This window comes from Pongo abelii, chromosome 2 (genome assembly GCF_028885655.2).
Source record: "Pongo abelii isolate AG06213 chromosome 2, NHGRI_mPonAbe1-v2.0_pri, whole genome shotgun sequence".
NCBI classification, from domain to species: domain Eukaryota; kingdom Metazoa; phylum Chordata; class Mammalia; order Primates; family Hominidae; genus Pongo; species Pongo abelii.
Window position 1 is genome coordinate 111,664,897 of NC_085928.1, and position 21,357 is coordinate 111,686,253.

Genomic DNA, 21,357 nt, shown 5'->3' on the forward strand with positions numbered 1-21,357 from the left:
CACAAGAGGAAAGGGGACGGTCATCTCTATCTTTTCAGAAATCTCATTCTCCAAAGTTTTATAAGTGTTTCATTTCACTACCATTAAATCATATAATGATTTAATGCCAGTTCTAACTACAAAATTCATAGACATAATTTCTGGCTGAATATATTGGTTCTGCCTCTTTTAATTTCTAGTAATATTAAGGCCCATGTATTTCCCTATGTTCACTTGATTTTGAAACTATCAAACCTTTCACCTAATAGGGATGGTTTTGTTACTAGTAATTGCATTTTTGGCATCATGGTCCATGAAAGGAGAGTCAGGAGACAGTAACCACAGTAAGTTGAACAAGGAAAGTTTAATATAAAGATGTATTGACTATTTGAAGAGAAGTAACTACTACAAGGGAATCGAAGAGAACGCTAAAGAACATCCTAGGCAGAGGGAGACTACTTACAAAAGTACTAATTTGGAAGAGAAGGGAGGCCCGCCCCAAAGCTAGGATGCAGACCTCCTTTGAGAGGGTGCGATTGCAGCTACTGGATGGCAGAGATGTTCAACTGGGTTGCCCTAGATGGAGCTCATCCACACTCAGCAGCTGGGGCTAGCAGGCAGGAAACTATGGGTCAAAACTGGCAAGCAGCATCCTGGGCAACTGAAGCTGGAGGGCAAGAAACCACTGCCACTGGCCAATGAAATTAGCCCTCCACCACCCCCTGCTGATAAAGTTTAGCATCATGCCAACTGGCAAAGAAGAAATGTTTTAACGTCACAAAGCAATGAAGGTTGGATTTGAAACAGGCAGCCATTAAGTGACAAAAGGTATATACACCTCCTTTAAAGGTGGGGGGTCTGCTGTTTTGCTCTTGGGATATTTTTAACAGGTCCATAAGAGACTTTTCACTGAAAATAATTTTCCCAACATCACTAAGGAGGTTTTGCAACTTCTCCTAGGCGAGAGTGGCAGTCTCGGATTTCACCTTTTACTTTTTGTTTTTCAACCCATCTCGTACACTGATAGCCTTTTACTCTTTAAGCCTCATCTTCTCACAAATCTCTGGCTCCATCTGGCCATGATGAGAGTTTCTGTTTTTCTTTTTCTTTTCTTCTCTTTTTTTTTTTTTTTTTGCCTTAAGTTTAATTTCAGAAAATTATAGTCCCAGGATCACTCTCAGAAAACCACAGGTTTTTAGTCATTTCTGGTACACCAATCCCAAATTATACAGAAAAAGACCAAAATGTTTAAAATTAACTGACTTGGGGGAGGTTGGAGTTCCTTTCCTCATGCAGACAGGAGCATCCATAGAATATCTATCTAGCCTAAGGGGATATAGAATGCACTTGATTTTGAGGGGTCTGGGAAGAGAGGGATAAAGAGAGGCCACACAGTCCAACCAACAGCCCAGCAGATTCACTTTCTGATGCTTGCCTGAAGCAACAAAGACTTTCTGAAAAGAAAAAAAAAGAAAAAAGAAAAAAGGCAGAACTTACACCTCATCACCAGGAGACAAAGGCAGGGAGGGGGACTTGAAAGAAACACATTACAGGATTTCACCAGCGGGGAGCTTCTTGTGTCCTGCACTACACCTCTTCTCCTCTCGGAGTCACTATTGCTCCATATCTTGTTTTCAATATGCCAAATTTGGGGGAGGGGACAAAATTTTAAAACAGGATTTTGCCACTTTTAGGGGTTGCATTACAGAATGAAGGAAGAGGAAAGAAGTGTTTATCAATCAAAGGCTGGGCGTGGTGGCTCATGCCTGTAATCCCAGCCCTTTGGGAGGCTGAGGCAGGGAGATAACTTGAGGCCAGGAGTTCAAGACCAACCTGACCAAGAGGGTGAAACCCCCATCTCTATTAAAAAAAAAAAATTAAATAAATAAGAAATGCTTATCAATCAGAGGCTAAAGACCAGCATCCTCCAATTCCTTAGACATACTTCCTTTGATACAGGAATACTATCTAAGACCCCCTCTATGATTGCCACATGGTCATTGGAGGAGGAGAGGCCTTGGGACAGTTAGGCAGGAAAGATGAAGCCTCATAACATTCAGGAAGAGAAATATGAGCCCTGTTATAAGGGGTATTTGAAAGAGGGTATTGAAAACAAAAATTTGAAAACAAGTCCCAATATTTGTTTAGTAAATATTAGACATCTATGAAAGAATCACAATGTTTGTTAGTTCAGAGTTTAGGTCTTAGAATATGAGACCTGAAACTGGATTATGGGGGCTGATTTTCTTTTGAGAATAGGGTCATGTAGGATGACCTGCTGCCCCTAAACTCTTCTTGCCTCTACGCATGTACCCTGGTGCACTTTGCAGTCAAGGTACAGCCCCTTCAAGTTTTCCCATGTCCTGTTTTGTGTCTCATTTGCCTCTCAGTTGGCATGAAGACTAAGAGAGTTAAGTCAAATGGCAGAGGACAGAGTGCAGATGCAAGGGGTTGATGGTCAAGAGGTCCCTCTCCTAGTCCCAACTGTGCTATAGGAAGAAGGGCAAGCCCCAACCCTCTTTAGGCCACAGGATCCCTATCTATAAAATTAGAGAGGGTACAACTCCAAGGCCCTACCCAAGGGAGCTAGAATATGGGGGAAAGGTGACAAGAATGAGCAGCAAAGCCAAGAGCTCATGGCCTGATCTCCTGGTAGGAACATTAGGGAAAGTGACTCACCCTGGGCCAACCAGAATTGCCCCTCATTCCTGGCCTACCACTCCCATTTTCTCCCCTCACTTCTTTGGGAAGAGATTTCTGATGAGTCAGAGATGGTTTACCTTTGTCACTAGCTCAATAGGGGCTATTGCCTAGAACAGAGTAATGTGGATAATTCATTTGCACCTAGTGAGCTAATATTGTTTGGAAGCTGACACACCTATGTGGACCTATGAACAGCAATTTTCCTGTGCCATGCCTCTACCAAAGTCCAGGTTTGCCACCTTCTGGTATTTTTTGCATTGGTGAAATGTGTATCTTACACATTCCAACCTCTGTGGCCTTTTACTCACCCTCATTTTCTTCTCCCCTTCTCTCCATTCAAAGATCGCCCATTCTTGCACCCTGTTCAAGTCCACTCTATATCAGGACACCTGCTCTGTTCCTTTTCTAACTCTTTAATTCCTTCCAATTTCAGATGGCTTGATCCTCCCCTCTCCCAGGAGTGTTTTGCCCTAAACTGACTGTCAATAAATGTGACCATGATGATCACAATAAAGATATCACTCATTTAGTCCACTAATATATACAACTATGGGCCTGCTCTTATATTATCCTCCTGTTTTATTTAATGTGTGCTACCATAATTGCAGGTATTGTACTTCACATTATGATTCTATTTTCAGAGGTTACTAGAGAAAAGAGTTTGCAGTCTGTCTTGATAACCTTCTTCATCACACTGTATTCTTGAAAAGAATCCCCCGATTAGCCCCCCAAATCATCAGTCTTTGTCCTGAATTAGACAGAATAAAGTGTCTAACTGGCATGTGAGATGAATTCACCTCTCCAAATCGCCACATCTCCAAATCTCATTCTTAGACCTTCCCAGAACATTCACAGACAGGTAGGCACTAGGAGAATAATAAGTCTCAGAAAACATTCCTTTTGGTTCCCCTTAAAACAAGATGTTGCCACTTTTAGGGGCTGCATTGTGGAAGGAAGGAAGGGAGAAGAAAGAAGTGACCTTCTCACAGTCACTTGATCTGACTTTCCTTATCTGAAATCAAAATATAATGCAAGCTGGCCAGGCGTGGTGGCTCACGCCTGTAATCCTAACACTTTGGGAGGCCAAGGCAGGTGGATCACCTGAGGTCAGGAGTTCAAGACTAGCCTGACCAACATAGTGAAACCCCATCTCTACTAAAAAATACAAAAATCAGCTGGGCGTGGTGGCAGGCACCTATAATCCCAGCTACTTGGGAGGCTGAGGCAGGAGAATCACTTGAACCCTGGAGGCAGAGGTTGCAGTGAGCAGAGATTGCACCACTGCACTCCAGCCTGGGTGACAGAGCAAGACTCTGTCTCAAAAAAGAAAAGAAAAGAAAAAAATATATATATATAATGCAAGCATCCTTTGACATATCCCCCTGGGATTAGAATTTATGACTACAGCTCTTTCCTTTCCTGTTGACTTTACACATGATTTTGCAGGCTTATGGTTTATTTTATGGAGAAGACTGAAGGGTGTGTAGTAGCTAAAGGGCAATTCATTTTTCCTGCTCTGCCCAAAGTTAGCAAACAACCATCAACAAGTCCTAAATGGGAGTGTGGGGGCGTCTCCTTGTGGGTGAGTGTCCAAGCACAGGCTGGATGATGGCTAGAAATCAGAAATCCTGAGGGCTCTTCCAGCCTCACAATTCCACGAGCCACTTTCCCACGCATGGGGAGACAGACAAAGTGAACAAATCCAATCCCCTAGTGCCCTCATCTTGGCACTTGGTCAAATCTTGTCTTAAAGGTTTCCTATATCGGTATCTTGTAGATCTCTTAACTAAAATGTAGGTTCCCCAGAGGCAGAGTGCACTGCCTTGCTTCTCCTTATCCATAATCCATTGTAGGTAGCTTATGGGTCCGGATTGACGAAGTGCTCAGTAACCAGCAGATTCTTTTAGCCTTTCGATGACATGCTTTAAAGTTGCCACTAGAAGTAAGGTTTCAGTGATATGGAGATACAGTTACAACATGGCTCTGCACAAAGAAACCCATTAACATCAGAGTTTAGAAAGATTGAATTGGAATAAAAGTTATAATACAGTTATAGGTGTTGGGAGAATTATAGAAATTCAAATGAAGAAACTACCTTTTACTTAGGGAGATGGATTAAGAAATATTTGACACAAGAAATCCTTTGGACCTGTGACTCAAAGAATGAATAATGTTTAACCAGGTGAAAAGTGAATACCTAAAACTCATATAAGTAAAACACTCCACCCAACAACTGCAAAATACATGTTCTTCTCAGGTGCACATAGAGCATTCTCCAGGACAGAGAATATGTTAGGCCATATAACAAGTCTCAATGCATTCAGAAGAACTGAAACCATATATAATATCTTCTCCAACCATAATAGAATTAAATTCAATCAATAACAGAAGGAAAAATTGGGGGAATTCAAAACCATGTGGAAATTAAACAACATACTCCTAAATAACCAATGGGTCAAAGAAGAAATCACAAGGGAGATTAGAAAATACTTTGAGATGAATGAAAACAAAAATAAAATGTACCAAACTTATGGGACACAGTAAAAGCAATGCTTAGAGAGAAATGTGAATACAGATATTTTTAAAAAGAGACCCCAATTCAGTAAACTGACTTTTCGCCTACGACTCTGGAAAAAGAAGGGCAAACTAAACTGAAAGCAAGCAAAAATAAAGACAAAATAAATACTGGAGTAGAAATGAATGAGAAAATATGAATACAATAGAGAAAATCAACAAAACCAAAGGTTGTTCTTGGAAAACATCAGCAAAACTGACAAACTTTTAGCTAATTGACTAAGAAAAAAGGGAGAAGACTCTAATTGCTAAAATCAGAAATAAAAGAGAGAGAATCACTATAGAATAAAAAAGATTATAAGAAAATACTATGAACATCTGTGTGCCAATAAATTAGATAATTCATATGAACAAATTTCTAGAAAGACATAAACTACCAAAACTCTCTCAAGAGGAAAAAGAAAATCTGAATAGACCTATAACAAAGAAAGGAACTTCATTAGTAATCAAAAAATGTCCCACAAAGAAAAGCCCAGAACCAGATGACTTCACTGGTAAATTCAACCAAATGTTTAAAGAATTACCACTAATCCTCTCAAACTCTTTCAAAAAACAGAAGGGGAAGAAACATTTCCCAACTCATTCTATGAGTCCAATATCACTCTGATACAAAAACCCAACAAAGACATCACAAGAAAAGAACACTACCCACCAATATTCCTTATGGACCATATAGAGATTCACAGACACACACAACTCCCTAAACAATATACTAACAACCCAAATCCAACTACAGATATAACGGGTTATACACCACGGATAGTTAAGCTATTTGCCAGGCATGCAAGGTTAAACCGTTCAACATCCAAAACTCAAACAATGTAAGACAACATATGAAAAGAATAAAGGACAAAAACCACATGATCACCTTAACAGATGCAGAAAGAACATTTGGTAATCTTCAGCACCCTTTCCTGATTTAAAAAAAAAAAAAAAAAAAAATTCAATAAACTAGGGAACATCCTCAACCTGATTAAGGGTATCTACAAAAAAAAAAAAAAACCCAGAGCTAACATCACACTTAATGGTAAAAGACTGAAATCTTCCCCCTCCCTACCTCAGATCACAAACAAAACAAAGATGCCCACTTTCACCACTTTTATTTGACATTGTACTGGCATTTCTAGTCAGAGCAGTTGTGCAAGAAAAATAAAAAGCATTTGCACTGGAAAGGAAGCAGTGAAATTTTCTCTATGGGCAGATTACATGATTTTGTATATAGAAAATCCTGCTCGCCCTCCCTCTCTCCCTCCCTTCCTCCTTCCTTCCTTCCTTCCTTTCGACAGTCTCCCTCTGTTGCCGAGGCTGGACGGTACTGCCGTGATCTCTGCTCGCTGCAACCTCTCTGCCTCGGGCTCCCATGATTCTCCTGCCTCGGCCTGCTGAGTGCCTGGGATTGCAGGCACGCGCCGCCACGCCTGACTGGTTTGTGTATTTTTGGTGGAGACCGGGTTTCGCCGTGTTGGCCAGGCTGGTCTCCAGCTCCTGACCTCGAGTGATCTGCCCGCCTCGGCCTCCCGGGGTGCTGGGATTGCAGACGGAGTCTCGCTCACTCAATGCTCAATGTTGCCCAGGCTGGAGTGCAGTGGCGTGATCTCGGCTCGCTACAACCTCCACCTCCCAGCCGCCTGCCTTGGCCTCCCAAAGTGCTAAGATTACGGCCTCTGCCGGGCCGCCACCCCGTCTAGGAAGTGAGGAGCGTCTCTGCCTGTCCGCCCATCATCTGGGATGTGAGGAGCCCCTCTGCCCATCCGCCCCGTCTGGGAACTGAGGAGCGCCTCTGCCTGGCCGCCCTGTCTGGGAGGTGAGGAGCGCCTCTGCCAGGCCACCACCCCGTCTGGGAGGTGAGGAGCGTCTCTGCCCGGCCACCACCCCATCTAGGAAGTGAGGAGCGCCTCTGCCTGGCCGCCACCCTGTCTGGGAAATGAGGAGCGCCTCTGCCCGGCCACCACCCTGTCTGGGATGTGAGGAGTGTCTCTGCCTGGCCACCCCGCCTAGGAAGTGAGGAGCGCCTCTGCCCGGCCGCCCCGTCTGGTAAGTGAGGAGCGCCTCTGCCCGGCCGCCCATCATCTGGGATGTGAGGAGCGCCTCTGCCGGGCCGCCCTTTGTCTGGGAGGTGAGGAGCGCCTCTGCCCGGCCGCCCCGTCTAGCAGGTGAGGAGCCCCTCTGCTCGGCCACCTCGTCTGGGAAGTGAGGAGCACCTCTGCCTGGCCACTGTGCAATCTTCCAAGTGTGAAGTGACAGCCTTTCTGCAGGTGTACCCAACAGCTCCGAAGAGACAGCAACCATCGAGAACGGGCCAAGAGAACGATGGCGGTTTTGCCAAAAAGAAAAGGGGGAAATGTGGGGAAAAGAAAGAGAGATCAGATTGTTACTGTGTCTGTGTAGAAAGAAGTAGACATAGGAGACTCCATTTTGTTCTGTACTAAGAAAAATTCTTCTGCCTTGGGATGCTGTTAATCTATAACCTTAACCCCAACCCAGTGCTCTCTGAAACATGTGCTGTGTCAACTCAAGGTTAAATGGATTAAGGGCGGTGCAAGATGTGCTTTGTTAAACAGATGCTTGAAGGCAGCATGCTCATTAAGAGTCATCACCACTCCCTAATCTCAAGTACCCAGGGACACAAACACTGAGGAAGGCTGCAGGAACCTCTGCCTAGGAAAACCAGAGACCTTTGTTCACGTGTTTATCTGCTGACCTTCTCTCCACTATTATCCTATGACCCTGCCACATCCCCCTCTCCGAGAAACAACCAAGAATGATCAATAAATACTAAAAAAAAAAAAAAAAAAAAAAAGAAAATCCTAAGAAATACACACATACACACGCACATACACACACACATCAGAGCTAACAAGTTATCTCAGCAACATTCAGGACACAAGATCAATATACAAAAAGCAACTGTATTTCTATATACTAAAAAGAAATTAAGAAAACTATTATATCTATGATAACATCAGAAAAAATAAGATACCTAGGAATAAATTTAACAAATGAAGTGCAAGGCCTATACACTAAAAACTGTAAAACATCATGGAAAGAAATTAAAGAAGACCTAAGTAAGTGGAATTACATTTCGTGTTCACAGATTGGAAGACTAAAGGTTGTTAAGAGGGATATACTCTCTTCACTGATCTACAGATTCAACACAATCCCAATCAAAGTTGCAACTGCATTTTTTACAGAAACAGACATGCTTATTATAAAATTCGCATGGACATGCAAGGAAAGAATAGCCAAAACAACTTTGAAAAAGAACAAAGTTGGACTCACACTTCTTTTTTCAAAACTTACTACAAAGTCACAGTAATCAAGACTGTGTAGTACTGATATCAGAATAGTCATATAGATCAATCGAATAGAACTGAGAGTCCATAAATAAACCTAGGTATCCACGGCCAATTGATTTTCCACTTCACATCCATTGGGATGGCTATAATTCAAAAAGAGAAACATGGAGAAACTGGAACCCTCATACATTGCTGCTGTGAATGTAAAATGGCACAGCCACATTGGAAAACAATTTTTGTAATTCCTTAAGAACTTAAACATATGGTCCAGTATATGCCCAAGAAAATTGAAACCATATGTCCCTAGGAAAACACATATACACAAATGTTCCCAACATTATTCATGATGGCCCAAAATTGGAAACAACCCAAATGTCTACCAATGGATGAATGGATAAGCAAAGTGTGGTATATCCATGCAGTGAAATATTATTCAGCCATTTAAAAGGAATAAAGTATCAATATATGCTATGACATGGATGAACCTTGAAAACATTATACAATGTAAAAGAAATCTGATACAAAAGTCCATATATTGTAGGATTCCATTTATATGAAATGTCCAGAATAGGCAAATACCCAAAATAGATTCATGGGGCAGGGGGAAGGTGTGGAGATGGAAGTGACAGCTAATGTGTGTCACTCATGTTTGGCATGATAAAAAGTGTTCTGATTTTAGACAGTGTGATGAGTGTGCAACTTTGTGGTTATATTAAATTGCATAATTTAAGAGGCCGAATTTTATGTATATAGTCAGCCCTCTGTATTCATATGGGTTCCAAATCCATGGTTTCAACCAACAAAGGACTGAAAATTTTTTTTAAAAAATTTAAAAATAACAATACAGCAATAAAAAAATACAAATTTTTAAAAATACAGTATAACAACTATTAACATAGCATTTACATTATATTAGGTATTATAGGTTGAGTATCCCTTATTCAAAATGCTTGGCACCAGAAGTGTTTTGGATTTCGGGATTTCCTGGATTTTGAAATATTTCAAAATATAAATAATGAGATATCTACGGGATGAGACCCAAGTTTAAAAAGAACATTTATTTATGTTTCATATACACCTCATACACATAGTATGAAGTTAACTTCATATAATAATTTTGTGCATGAAACAAAGTTTTGACTGGGTTTTGACTGCAACCTATCACATGAGGTCAGATGTGAAACCAATCCCCTGTGGATACGAAGGGACGACTGTGATCGTCTCAGTGTTCTAAAACTCAGATCTAAGTTATGGAATCAGAATCACAGTGTGATATACTTAGTGTAGAACAAACTGGGACTAATTACCTTTATTTGATTGCTTGCTGCAATAATGTTAAGGGAGAAAAGCAGAGCACAAAAGTCAATAGATTTTATTAATTCATTCTGCAAAAATGTATAGGTTTCTTGCCATCCTATGCAACTGTGTTAGTTCCCTCAGGGCATACAAAGCTGAATGGTGCTTAGTTTCCCTCTTATGGTCTTAGAAGTTGATTGCATGGCTTAGAAGAGCACACAGTGCAGAGAGCCCAAAGAGGGTAAGTTCTGCTTGCCTACTGAGTATTGGACATGTCAGGGCAAGCCACCAAACTTCCAGTTCTGAACAGCCCAGACAAGTCTGTCTAGGAAGAGAATGACTGGAGACATGAAGGCTGACAGGCTACACAGGAGAGAAACACTTGAATAAATTACAGAATGAAGGTCACACCCTGATCTCCCAGACAGGAGAGAAAGCAGTTGAGCATCCTTTTGTCTGGAGCCCCTGATTGAGGAGAGGGAGATATTGAGACAGATTACTCTGACTCCTGACCAAGTTCAGTACAAATTCCCCTAGGCAAGGTGGCAGGAGAGGGGATGCTGTAAGAAACAAAAGGAAAAACTCAAACACAAAAAGTCACTCCATGCTAGGCTTTATCGGAGATGAAGAAAACAAGAGGAAGGGATAACTTTTTAAAAGTGAAACCTGGATAGGAGAAGACTGTCTCGCCACTTCAGCAAAGTAAAGATAGGAGGCACAGCCTAGACCATGTGGGGCCTGGTGGAATAATGGGGCTTAGCCTAGAACCAAGTGAAAGGAAGGGGACAGCATCATGCAAAAACAAACACTGGAGTGAGCGTAATGATTGACTCACATCAAAGGAACAGTGTTGTGGTGGACACACAGCTAAGACTACAGAGAGGGGAAGAGACACAAGCCTGAGATCTGGTGGATACAGCAGAAAGATCCTAGCTTTCATGATTGGGGAAGCGGGGCAGATTGGAATAACAATTATTCTGTTACTGGTTTTATTCTTTTTTTTTTTTTTTTTTTGAGATGGAGTCTTGCTCTGTCGCCCAGGCTGCAGTGCAGTGGCGCAATCCTGCCTCCACCTCCCAAGTAGCTGAGCTGGGATTACAGGCATGCACCACCACGCCTGGCTAATTTTTGCATTTCAGTAGAGACAGGGTTTCACCATGTTGGTGAGGCTGGTCTCGAACTCCTGACCTCAAGTAGTCCACCTGCCTTGGCCTCCCAAAGTGCTGGGATTACAGGCGTGAGCCACTGCACCCAGCCTCTTTTTATTTTTAACTGTGCCTGTCATATTCTTCCCTCTCTGAGTTAGTGGGCCCCAGGAAGTTGAGGCTACACAGAATACAAAGCAAAATGCTAGAAGTGACTCAAGAAAATACAAGTACTAGGAAAAGGGAGTGTGTTTCAAAAGAGGGACAGAGAGCTTTAATTTAGAGACCAGGAAAAGATTCTATTCAGGTAGTGACATGTGAACTCGAAAGGATGTGAAAGATTTTAAAAATTGTTTTGTGATTATAGCAACAATATAAATTTAGTTTCATAAATATATTTTTTAAAATGGAAATAAAAAGCACGAAGTGTTCTACTGTTCAGATAAAGCCACCATTACCATTTGGGGAGTATATCTTTCCATATTTTATTTATTTATTTATTTATTTATTTATTTATATGTCTCTATCTATAAATACCTAGAAGTCTATGCATATAAATAAATATAGATGTAAACCTAAGTTGTATGTGTTTGTAAATATATACACATATGTATTTCAAAACAAAAGTTTTGATTGATAAAGATTCTGACAGCGGAAACAGAAGATTGAAAAGTATATTCTGGCTGGGCACGGTAGCTCACGCCTGTAATCCCAGCACTTTGGGAGGCCGAGGTGGGCGGATCACGAGGTCAGGAGATCGAGACCATCCTGGCTAACATAGTGAAACCCCGTCTCTACTAAAAATACAAAATATTAGCAGGGTGTGGTAGCGGGCCCCTGTAGTCCCAGCTACTTGGGAGGCTGAGGCAGGAGAATGGCGTGAACCCGGGAGGCGGAGCTTGCAGTGAGCCGAGATAGCGCCACTGCACTCCAGCCTGGGCGACAGAGTGAGACTCTCTCTAAAAAAAAAAAAAAAAAAAAGAAAGAAAAATATATTCTATGAGAGAGAGAACAATTTGAGCATAGGGAGCAAAAAGAAAAGATAGAGAGGCAAGAGAGTGTTCCAGAAAGAGCATGAGCTAAACAGTACTGGGTTCAAATTCTACCTCTGCCTCTATGGAAACCCAAGCAAGTTACCTAACCACATGGAACCTCAGTTTCCTCCTGTATAAAATAGGGGTAATAATACACGCTTGTAGAGTTGTTTAAATGATCAGAGACACTTTCGTATGTCAAGTGTGTAGGTCAAGTGTGCAGCAGTGCACGTAGGAAATGGAAATGAGCTAAACAGGACTCCTGTGTGCGTGTGCTGTTGGCGTATTGCAGACTGAGCAGCTGTATGTGGTTTTTCTTGCTTCTAGTGGAACACGTATGTAAGGAAAAGGGATGCCAGGGACAACTCACTCACTATAGCCTGTGGATCACAAGCATTCTGAATTAACTGTAAAAGCAAATTAGCCAGAAATTGTAATAGGTCTTTTAAAACTATTGTTGAGGCCAGGCATAGTGGCTAACACCTATAATCCTAGCACCAGCACTTTGGGGGGCCGAGGCGGGTGGATCACGAGGTCAGGCATTCAAGACTAGCCTGGCAAACATAGTGAAACCCCGTCTCTACTAAAAATTTAAAAAATTAGCCAGGCATGGTGGCAGGCACCTGTAATCCCAGCTACTCGGGAGGCTGAGGCAGGAGAATCACTTGAACCTGGGAGGCGGACATTGCAGTGAGCCGAGATCGCGCCGCTGCACTTCAGCCCAGGCAACAGTGTGAGACTCCATCTCAAAGAAAAAAAAAAAAACAACTATTGATGAACTGTCCTTAAGCAACCCACCCAATTCCTAGAGAACTCACAAGCTGCACCTTAGCCCAGTTCCACTGCCTTGTGATTTCCTTCTGATCAGCTTATATTGTACTAGGCAACAGGCCAAGGTTACTAGCTTTTTTTTTTTTTTTTTTTTTTTTACTGTTATTTTAGCGCTCATAATCTTTGAAAATCTCTTCTGGCCCTCAGAAAGCAGGGTAACACAAGGAAATTGGTGACTAACATTTGACTGTTGGGTTGGGCAGATTATATTTCTTTTTCTTTTTTTTTGAGACAGAGTCTTGCTCTGTTGCCCAGATCCTGCAGTGGCGCGATCTGGGCTCACTGCAAGCTCCGCCTCCCGGGTTCATGCCATTCTCCTGCCTCAGCCTCCAGAATAGCTGGGACTACAGGCGCCCGCCACCACACCCGGCTAATTTTTTGTATTTTTAGTAGAGATGGGGTTTCACCATGTTAGTCAGGATGGTCTCGATCTCCTGACCTCGTGATCCATCCGCCTCAGCCTCTCAAAGCAGATTATATTTCTTTTCTGGTTTTCCCTGAAACAGGGTAGGCAGGTTCCTGTCCCTGAGCAAAAACATCAACATACAGAGAGTCACTCAGGAAACCAATTTGGGTGAAGTATCTGTTTGCATAACCCATTTTTCTTCCAGAGCTATAAAAGTAATTATTCATCCATCTCTGACAAAGGAGACCATTATCCTGTTCTTACTGTGATTTGGATCTAATTTAGATGTCAACTACATTTATGAGTCCTCAATTTATTATGCAATCAAGATAAACAGATGGTGTCTCATAATCAGTATGAGGGCAGAATGACTTGGAGAGCTTGGAGATGAGCCAATAAAAACCTGTTTGCAGTTCCATTGAGTGTGGCAGTGCCTCCCAGAAGAGGTACCTCATTCTCACAGAATTAGCAGACCATAAAAACAGCCCTAATATTTGGGAGAGACAAAGTGAGGGAAATCAGAGAGGCAGTCAATATTCAAGGAAGTGCAGGAGGAGAAAGGGGGGCTCTGAAAGGAAGACTGTGTAAATGGTGGGTGAACAGGAGAGCTAAAAAGCCAGAAGGGCCTGCAGCCCCTGCCTAGCTACTGCAGCCCCAATAGCTGGAAATGCAGCCAGCATCACTGAACTCAGATGCTTACCTCAACTTTGCAGAGAGGCAGCCTTGAGTCATTCAATCAGTACTGACTGGAGGGCTCCTGGGTGCAGGTCACCAACAGGCTCTGTGGGCAATACAAAGAAGGACACAATAGAGGTTCTGCCGCCAGGGGGGTTGTAACCCAAAGTACATGCATAATCATGGAACTCAATATCATACCATGTGCCAGGAAACAGTGAGGGAGCCCAGCTCTTTTCTACTGGAAAGAGCTGTTTGCCTGTGGTAAACAGAAAGCTCTTAGTTCCAGTGATCAATGTTGTTTTGTGTAATATAGTCCCACACTTATACAAATATAAATTATAAAAACAAATCAATCTTTTTAGTTACGTAGAATTACATAAAATTATGAGTTTCTAACTTTAAAAATCAGGATATAACCCACATAAAACTGAATATTATAAAGACCAAAGTCTTCCTACTCATTCTCTACTAAAAGACATATTTAATAGCAAAATATATGCAAGATAAAGTTATACAGACTTTTAAGAGGAGATGGTTGTGTTGTTAATCTCAAATTCAAAAGTCTTCAGAACAAGTAAAAGAGGCAGGAGAGCTTCGGCTTAGTCAGGAAAATTCTGTACCCACCATCCCACCTGCCCCCCATTTCCCCCACCAACACCCCAGCAAAGAACTAACAGAAAGAACAAAAAGGAATTTGAGGAGCTGCAAAGAATCCAAGATCCATTTTTTAGTGACAACCTCACAGCATTTTGTTTGAAAATGTTGTCAGTAAAAACAATCTATGGGCCAGGTATGGTGGCTCACGTCTGTAATCCCAATACTTTAGGAGGCCGAGCCGGGCAGATCACCGGAGGTCAGGAGTTCAAGACCAGTCTGATCAACATGGCGAAACCTTATCTCTACTAAAAATACAAAAATTAGCTGGGTGTGGTTGCACTTGCCTGTAATCACAGCTATTCTGGAGGCAGAGACAGAATTGCTTGAACCCGAGAGATGGAGGTTGCAGTGAGCCGAGATCGCGCCACTGCACTCTAGCCTGGGCGACAGAGTGAGACTCCGTCTCAAAAAAATTATGCCAATGTCTTTCCTTATTTGATCTGTTTAAGTGCTTTCCTGTGAAAATGATCCTGTCAACATTACTGCTTGTAAGAAGCAGCCAATTCTGGGCCAGTTTGCTCAGAACACATCACTATGAAAGTGAAAACTCAGTCTCATGTCTGCTGTAGATCTTCCCCTAGATCTTCATAGGGCTGACCCCTGGTCATTCAGTTCTCTGCTCAGATGTCACCGGCTGGATGTGAAGAAAGGAGGGAGTGGCATCAGGGATTGACCCAGGTTTCATGTTTGGTGAATGGGATGGACAGTTGTTCCATCAAACACGTCAGGGAATTTAGGAGAAAGTGCAGGCTTGTGCGGAGAGAGATGTAGAAAGCAGAGGAGAGGGGAGGAGAGAGATGGTTAACACGGCTCACTTATGGACATGTGGAGTCTGTGGAATACCAAAGTGGAGACATCCAACACACAGTTGAATAGATAGCTCTGAAACACAGGCAAGAAGTGTGGCAGACAGAGGAGAGAAAAGAACATCAGCATACAGATGAGAATAAAAAACCATAAAAGTACATGAGATTACTCTAAGAGAAGAGCAGAGAGTAAGAAGGAAAGAGAGCACAGAACCCTAGAGCACACCAATATTTAAGGGACAGAGGAAATAAATTCAGTCACTGTAACTAAGAAAGAATGACCAGACTGGAAGGAGAATGAGAAGAAGGGTGTCAATGGAAGATTCATAACGTCAAATACGATAGAAGAGTCAAGTAAGATATGGGCTGAGAAACTGAAATATGTCCACTGAATTATGTCCTTTACTATTGTTTCAGTAGCATGACAAGAATGGAAACCAGTCCTTCCTTCCTTCCAACAGTCTCCCTGTTGCCAAGGCTGGACTGTACTGCCGTGATCTCGGCTCCCTGCAACCTCCCTGCCTCGGGCTCCTGTGATTCTCCTGCCTCAGCCTGCCGAGTGCCTGGGATTGCAGGCACGCACTGCCACGCCTGACTGGTTTTTGTATTTTTGGTGGAGACAGGGTTTCACCGTGTTGGCTGGGCTGGTCTCCAGCTCCTGACCTCGAGTGATCTGCCCGCCTCGGCCTCCCGGGGTGCTGGGATTGCGGACGGAGTCTCACTCACTCAATGCTCAATGTTGCCCAGGCTGGAGTGCAGTGGCGTGGTCTCAGCTGGCTGCAACCTCCACCTCCCAGCCGCCTGCCTTGGCCTCCCAAAGTGCTAAGATTGCAGCCTCTGCCCGGCTGCCACCCCGTCTGGGAAGTGAGGAGCGCCTCTGCCCAGCCGCCCATCCTCTGGGATGTGAGGAGCCGCTCTGCCGGCCGCCCCGTCTGGGAAGTGAGGAGCGCCTCTTCCCAGCCGCCCCATCTGAGAGGTGTACCCAACAGCTCCGAAGAGACAGCGACCATCAAGAACGGGCCATGACGACGATGGCGGTTTTGTCGAAAAGAAAAGGGGGAAATGTGGGGAAAAGAAAGAGAGATCAGATTGTTACTGTGTCTGTGTAGAAAGAAGTAGACATAGGAGACTCCATTTTGTTCTGTACTAAGAAAAATTCTTCTGCCTTGGGATGCTGTTAATCTATAACCTTACCCCCAACCTGGTGCTCTCTGAAACATGTGATGTGTCAACTCAAGGTTAAATGGATTAAGGGCGGTGCAAGATGTGCTTTGTTAAACAGATGCTTGAAGGCAGCATGCTCATTAAGAGTCATCGCCACTCCCTAATCTCAAGTACCCAGGGACACAAACACTGCGGAAGGCTGCAGGGACCTCTGCCTAGGAAAACCAGAGACCTTTGTTCACGTGTTTATCTGCTGACCTTCTCTCCACTATTATCCTATGACCCTGCCACATCCCCCTCTCCAAGAAACACCCAAGAATGATCAATAAATACTAAAAAAAAAAAAAAAAGAATGGAAACCAGGAAACCAGTGGGTTGAGAGAGCTGGGTTGCGGGGAAGATGTGGGATGATATGTACACTTTTTTCTCCTAAACTGAGGAGAAAGAAAATAGAGCAATAGCTGGAGAAAGGATGAAGAATCTAGGAAGGAATCTTTTTTAAATGAAGAGTATGAGAAGCCTGGATGCAGGGGCGAGGAGAGGCTGAAATTACAGGTGAGAGAGCAAAAAGCTGACAGATTCGATGGCAAAAAATGATGGAATCCAGAGCACAGGGTTTGATGGGTGTTCGGTGGGAGGAGGGTACTCAAAACCAGAAGAAACGACTGATGGAGATGCAGGTAGGGTAAGAGAGGAGGAAGCTGAGAGAATTTTTCAATGCTCTCAGTGAAAACGGTTAGTGGGGATATCAGGGGAATGGAAGTTGAGGCTGAACAAGAATAAATGAGAGAATTGATTTGGAGAAGGGGTCAGAAAACTTGACGGTCTAAAGCAGAAAAGTGACTTGCTTGAGGCTGCATTGCTGGTTAATGCTTAAGAAGATAGCAGCAAGAGGAAGGGGCCTGGTTTGGTGACAGGAACTAACATGTACTGAGGCTCTATTACATCCCAAGCACTCTTCTTGGTGCCTTATGTATGGTCATTTAGATCACACAATGCTATCCTATAACGCATATACTTACTAGTATCTGCATTGTGTTGATGAAAAATGTGAGGCTAAATAATGTGTTCAAGGTCATAATGTCCATAAGCATTTAAGCTGTCATTCAAAGCCATGTCTTTTGACTTCATGCATGGTAGCAATCCAGGGGCCCAAAGCCAGTGCCTTTTCCACTCTACCGAATTTTTTTTCATTAGTACTTGTTAAGTGTCCTGCTGTCCCCAACAGCAGTAAAAAATACTGAGTGCTAGACAGGCATGGTGGCTTACGTCTGTAATCCCAGCACTTTGGGAGGCTGAGGTGGGCAGATCACCTGAGGTCAGGAGTTTGAGACCAGCCTGGGCAACGTGGTAAAACCCTGTCTCTACTAAAAATAGAAAAAATTAGCCAGGTGTGGTGGCAAACACCTGTAATCCCACCTACTCAGGAGGCTGAGGCATGAGAATTGCTTGAACCCAGGAGGCAGAGGTTTCAGTGAGCCAAGATTGCACACTGCACTCCAGCCTGGGCAACAAAGCAAGACTCTGCCTTTAAAAAAAAAAAAAAAATGAACTGAGTGCCTCAGTTCATTGACTTTTTCCACTGAGGTTCCTCAGTGGAAAAGTCAATTCAAGACTAAAATATTTAAAGTACAATATTTTTCTTCACTACAAAAAAAACACTACATAAACACACAAATCATGCTGCCACTTTGGTTGCTAATGGGAACCAGTGGATGAAACCAGCAATATAAAAGTTAAGATACTATGTAAACTAAAGAGATCAAAGGTGGCTTCTAGCTCCTAGCTTCTTCTTTGCTGAAGTATACCATATTGATGGTGAGCATCTTATATTTATGATTTTTATGGAAACTCTCAGTAACCAAAAGACATTTTAAAATGCAAAGTACACACACACGCACATACACACACATGAAACTATCAATTGTGTTTATAGGTTAGCTAAGTAGTATCTACAGGAACATAAATAAAAACCCACAGAATATCGTAACAATTAATACATATAACACTTACTATATGCCAGACAATGTTGGGGTTTTATATATCATTTAACACTCCCCAGAGCCCCACTAAGTAGGACCTATTATTGTACAAATGAAGAAACAGAGGCACAAGATGATTAATTAACTTGCTCAGTGTCACATAACTAGTAAGCAGCAAAGCAAACCCCAGAGCCTGTGGAGCCTGACTCATACCAAATTAAAAGTGGCTGTGACTTTTCTCCCTCTGGAGAGTTTTGAGCTTTCATTTTAGAGCTGTTCTTCCTAAAGGGTGGAGGAATGAACTAGGTACCTACCTTGAGAATTAATGCTCTGGAATGCATAAAGTGTGAGAAAGAAAAATTGTCACCTTAGCAGAATATGGTCAGATATGATGCCAGCTGGTCCTTCTGGAAAAATAATAGTGTTTCTTATAAAACACCTGATCTGAATAAGCAGACCAAGGAAGAATCTGGTTACTTTTTGCCAAGAGAAAATTTTTTGTTTACTTAAAAGCTCCTACGTTTTAGGCAAGTTTTAAATACAACTTTGAAACATGTAATTAATGTGTCTGGGAAGTGTGTTTTTGTCTAAAATGAACAGCTTAAGTACTATTCCATGACTCTGCAGTGTAAAGGGTACTAAATTGGAACACATTATGAATAGCCTGTTAGGGCAATTTTCTGACATGGAATCTTCCGATGGCCTGGCCCCTAGCCAATTCTCCCTGGGGACTGGTCTTTAAAGATTATTGCTGCCTCAAAGTGGCAGTCCTTGTCAAGAAGTAGAGATAACACTACTGCATGTAACTACCTCTACATCCTTAAGACCAAGGGGAAAATGGTCTCAATACACAGTATGTAATGGGTTATTACTGAATAGTTTTAAATTTTCTGGCTAAGGCTGACACTCCCTTTCTAATCCATTCTATTTCACTTCCAATAACCTCAAATGCCCTCTGCTCTTGTCAACATCCTGCTCCAAAGTCTTCAGGGGGCACCTAATAGAACACTGTCCAGGTTCTTTAATTAACATGGAAGGTCCTCCCCACAGTGACTCACTTTTCATTATTCTCTCTGACTCTGCTCTAGTCACAAATGTTTGCCTTTTCACACTTGCTGTCCTGTGACACAGCTACAATCCCAGAGTCTGCCTCTATTCTTCTGGCCTCTGTTTGCTGTTTCTGAAATATCCTACCAATTTATTTACATTCTAGTTATCCTTCAAGGTCCACTTAAGCCCCAGTCCCAAGAAGCCTTTGAAACTGCTCCACTTACTGTGATAGCTACCTGAAATTTCATTCAAAGTACTTATAAACTGTCTTTGTTATTTCTATATACTTGTTCCTTCTACCTACTTAGATTATAAATTATTTCACGGTAGGGACTGAGTCTTTAACTTCAGAATCTAGTACAGGTACTTGGCACAATGTATGTATTCAATAATTGCTGATGGTGACTCCCAAATCTGGTATAAAAACACCGGTAATTATTACCAATTTTCTCAAAAGGTTCAACCTTTGTTTAAACAAAGTTCGACAAAGATCACACAGTACTTTTTAAAAAGGATGTCAAGAACAAGGTAATGCAGCTTTTAGTTGGGCCTCAGCATAAACAGACATCTGAATTTAGAAGCCTGTTTCTCCTATGGAAGATACGATCATGTGTAGACAGCTATTTGCAGCATGAAAAGTCACAGAGGCTCTCTGAAGAGGCAAGAATAGCAAAGCTGGCAGACACTTTTTGTGCTGCCTTTCTTTCTATAAATTACAGGTGGGTTGGTTTAATACCTGAAAACCCAAATAATGTGTTAAGTCTTCTGCATCAATTATACTTCAAAATAACGCCCAATACAAAGAATGGAATAATAGATGTTGCATATTTGTTACCAATTTTAATGTCTGTATTATGAAAGATGTAAGTGTGTCATTGTCATTTTCTTGTAACATGATATGGTATAAAGTGTAGCACAATAATCTTCACCAAAAATTGACCAAATCGTCGGATTATGTTTCAGATATTTATCACCATCATTCGCCAAGATTTTAGTTTCTGCATACTAATCAGAAAGAGAGAATTTCTCCCACAAATAGGCAATAAAACCTCAAATAACTAGGCATAAACAGATGTTGTCTCTCGTTATTACATTAAGCTTGAGTAAAGTGTGAACTTCTTAGAATTTGCAAGGAGAATTCAAGTTTCCCAGAATGAGACTGGGGTCATTAATGATATTGCGAAAACTTAAAAACAGCTCACTATGGAACAAATTCCATCTATTCCTCAACAGAGCTTGAAAAACAAAATACAACTTCCTAATAAATATGGCAGTTATCAGTTTTTATGCTGTGAAACAGTGAAGTATGTACATGGTGCAGAAAATAATAAAGGCACATTGTACCAAGTTACAAATTCTTGAATTTGTATGATATGGTTTGTGTCCCCACCCAAATCTCAAGTCAAATTGTCATTCTCAGTGTTGGAGGAGGGGCCTGGTGGGAGGTGATTAGATCATGGGGGTGGACTTCCTCCTTGCTGTTCTCTTGTAGTGAGTTCTCACAAGACCTGGTTGTTTAAAAGTGTGTAGCACTTCTTCTTTCACTTGCTTTTTCCTGATCCCACCATATAAGACAGGTTTGCTTCCCCTTCATCTTCCACCATGATTGTGGAAGCACGCCTCCTTAGCCATGCTTCCTATACAACTTGCAGAACTGTGAGTCAATTAAACCTCTTTTCTTTATAAATTACCCAGTCTCAGGTAGTTCTTTCTAGCATTGCGAGAACAGACTGATACATATATTTTTAGAATAGAT

At 42.2% G+C, this 21,357-nt stretch overlaps 1 protein-coding gene across 5 annotated transcripts in view; it reads right to left on the reverse strand.

Annotated features, from left to right (window-relative positions):
* Window positions 1-21,357, reverse strand: part of ACKR2 (atypical chemokine receptor 2) — a 67,085-nt gene that overhangs the window by 36,908 nt on the left and 8,820 nt on the right. For 3 of the 5 annotated variants that reach the window (XR_008523763.2, XM_054552210.2, XM_063722562.1), the window contains exon 2: window positions 13,965-14,045. The exons of 1 other annotated variant lie outside the window; for it this stretch is intronic. Coding sequence is in view for 3 of the 4 variants with exons in the window: in XM_054552210.2 (XP_054408185.1) it covers window positions 13,965-13,996 (32 nt within the window). In the remaining variant the exon portion in view is untranslated. Of the gene's footprint in view, window positions 1-13,964; window positions 14,046-14,140; window positions 14,199-21,357 lie in introns of all 5 variants that reach the window. One more of the 5 variants, XM_063722563.1, reaches the window with a different exon arrangement.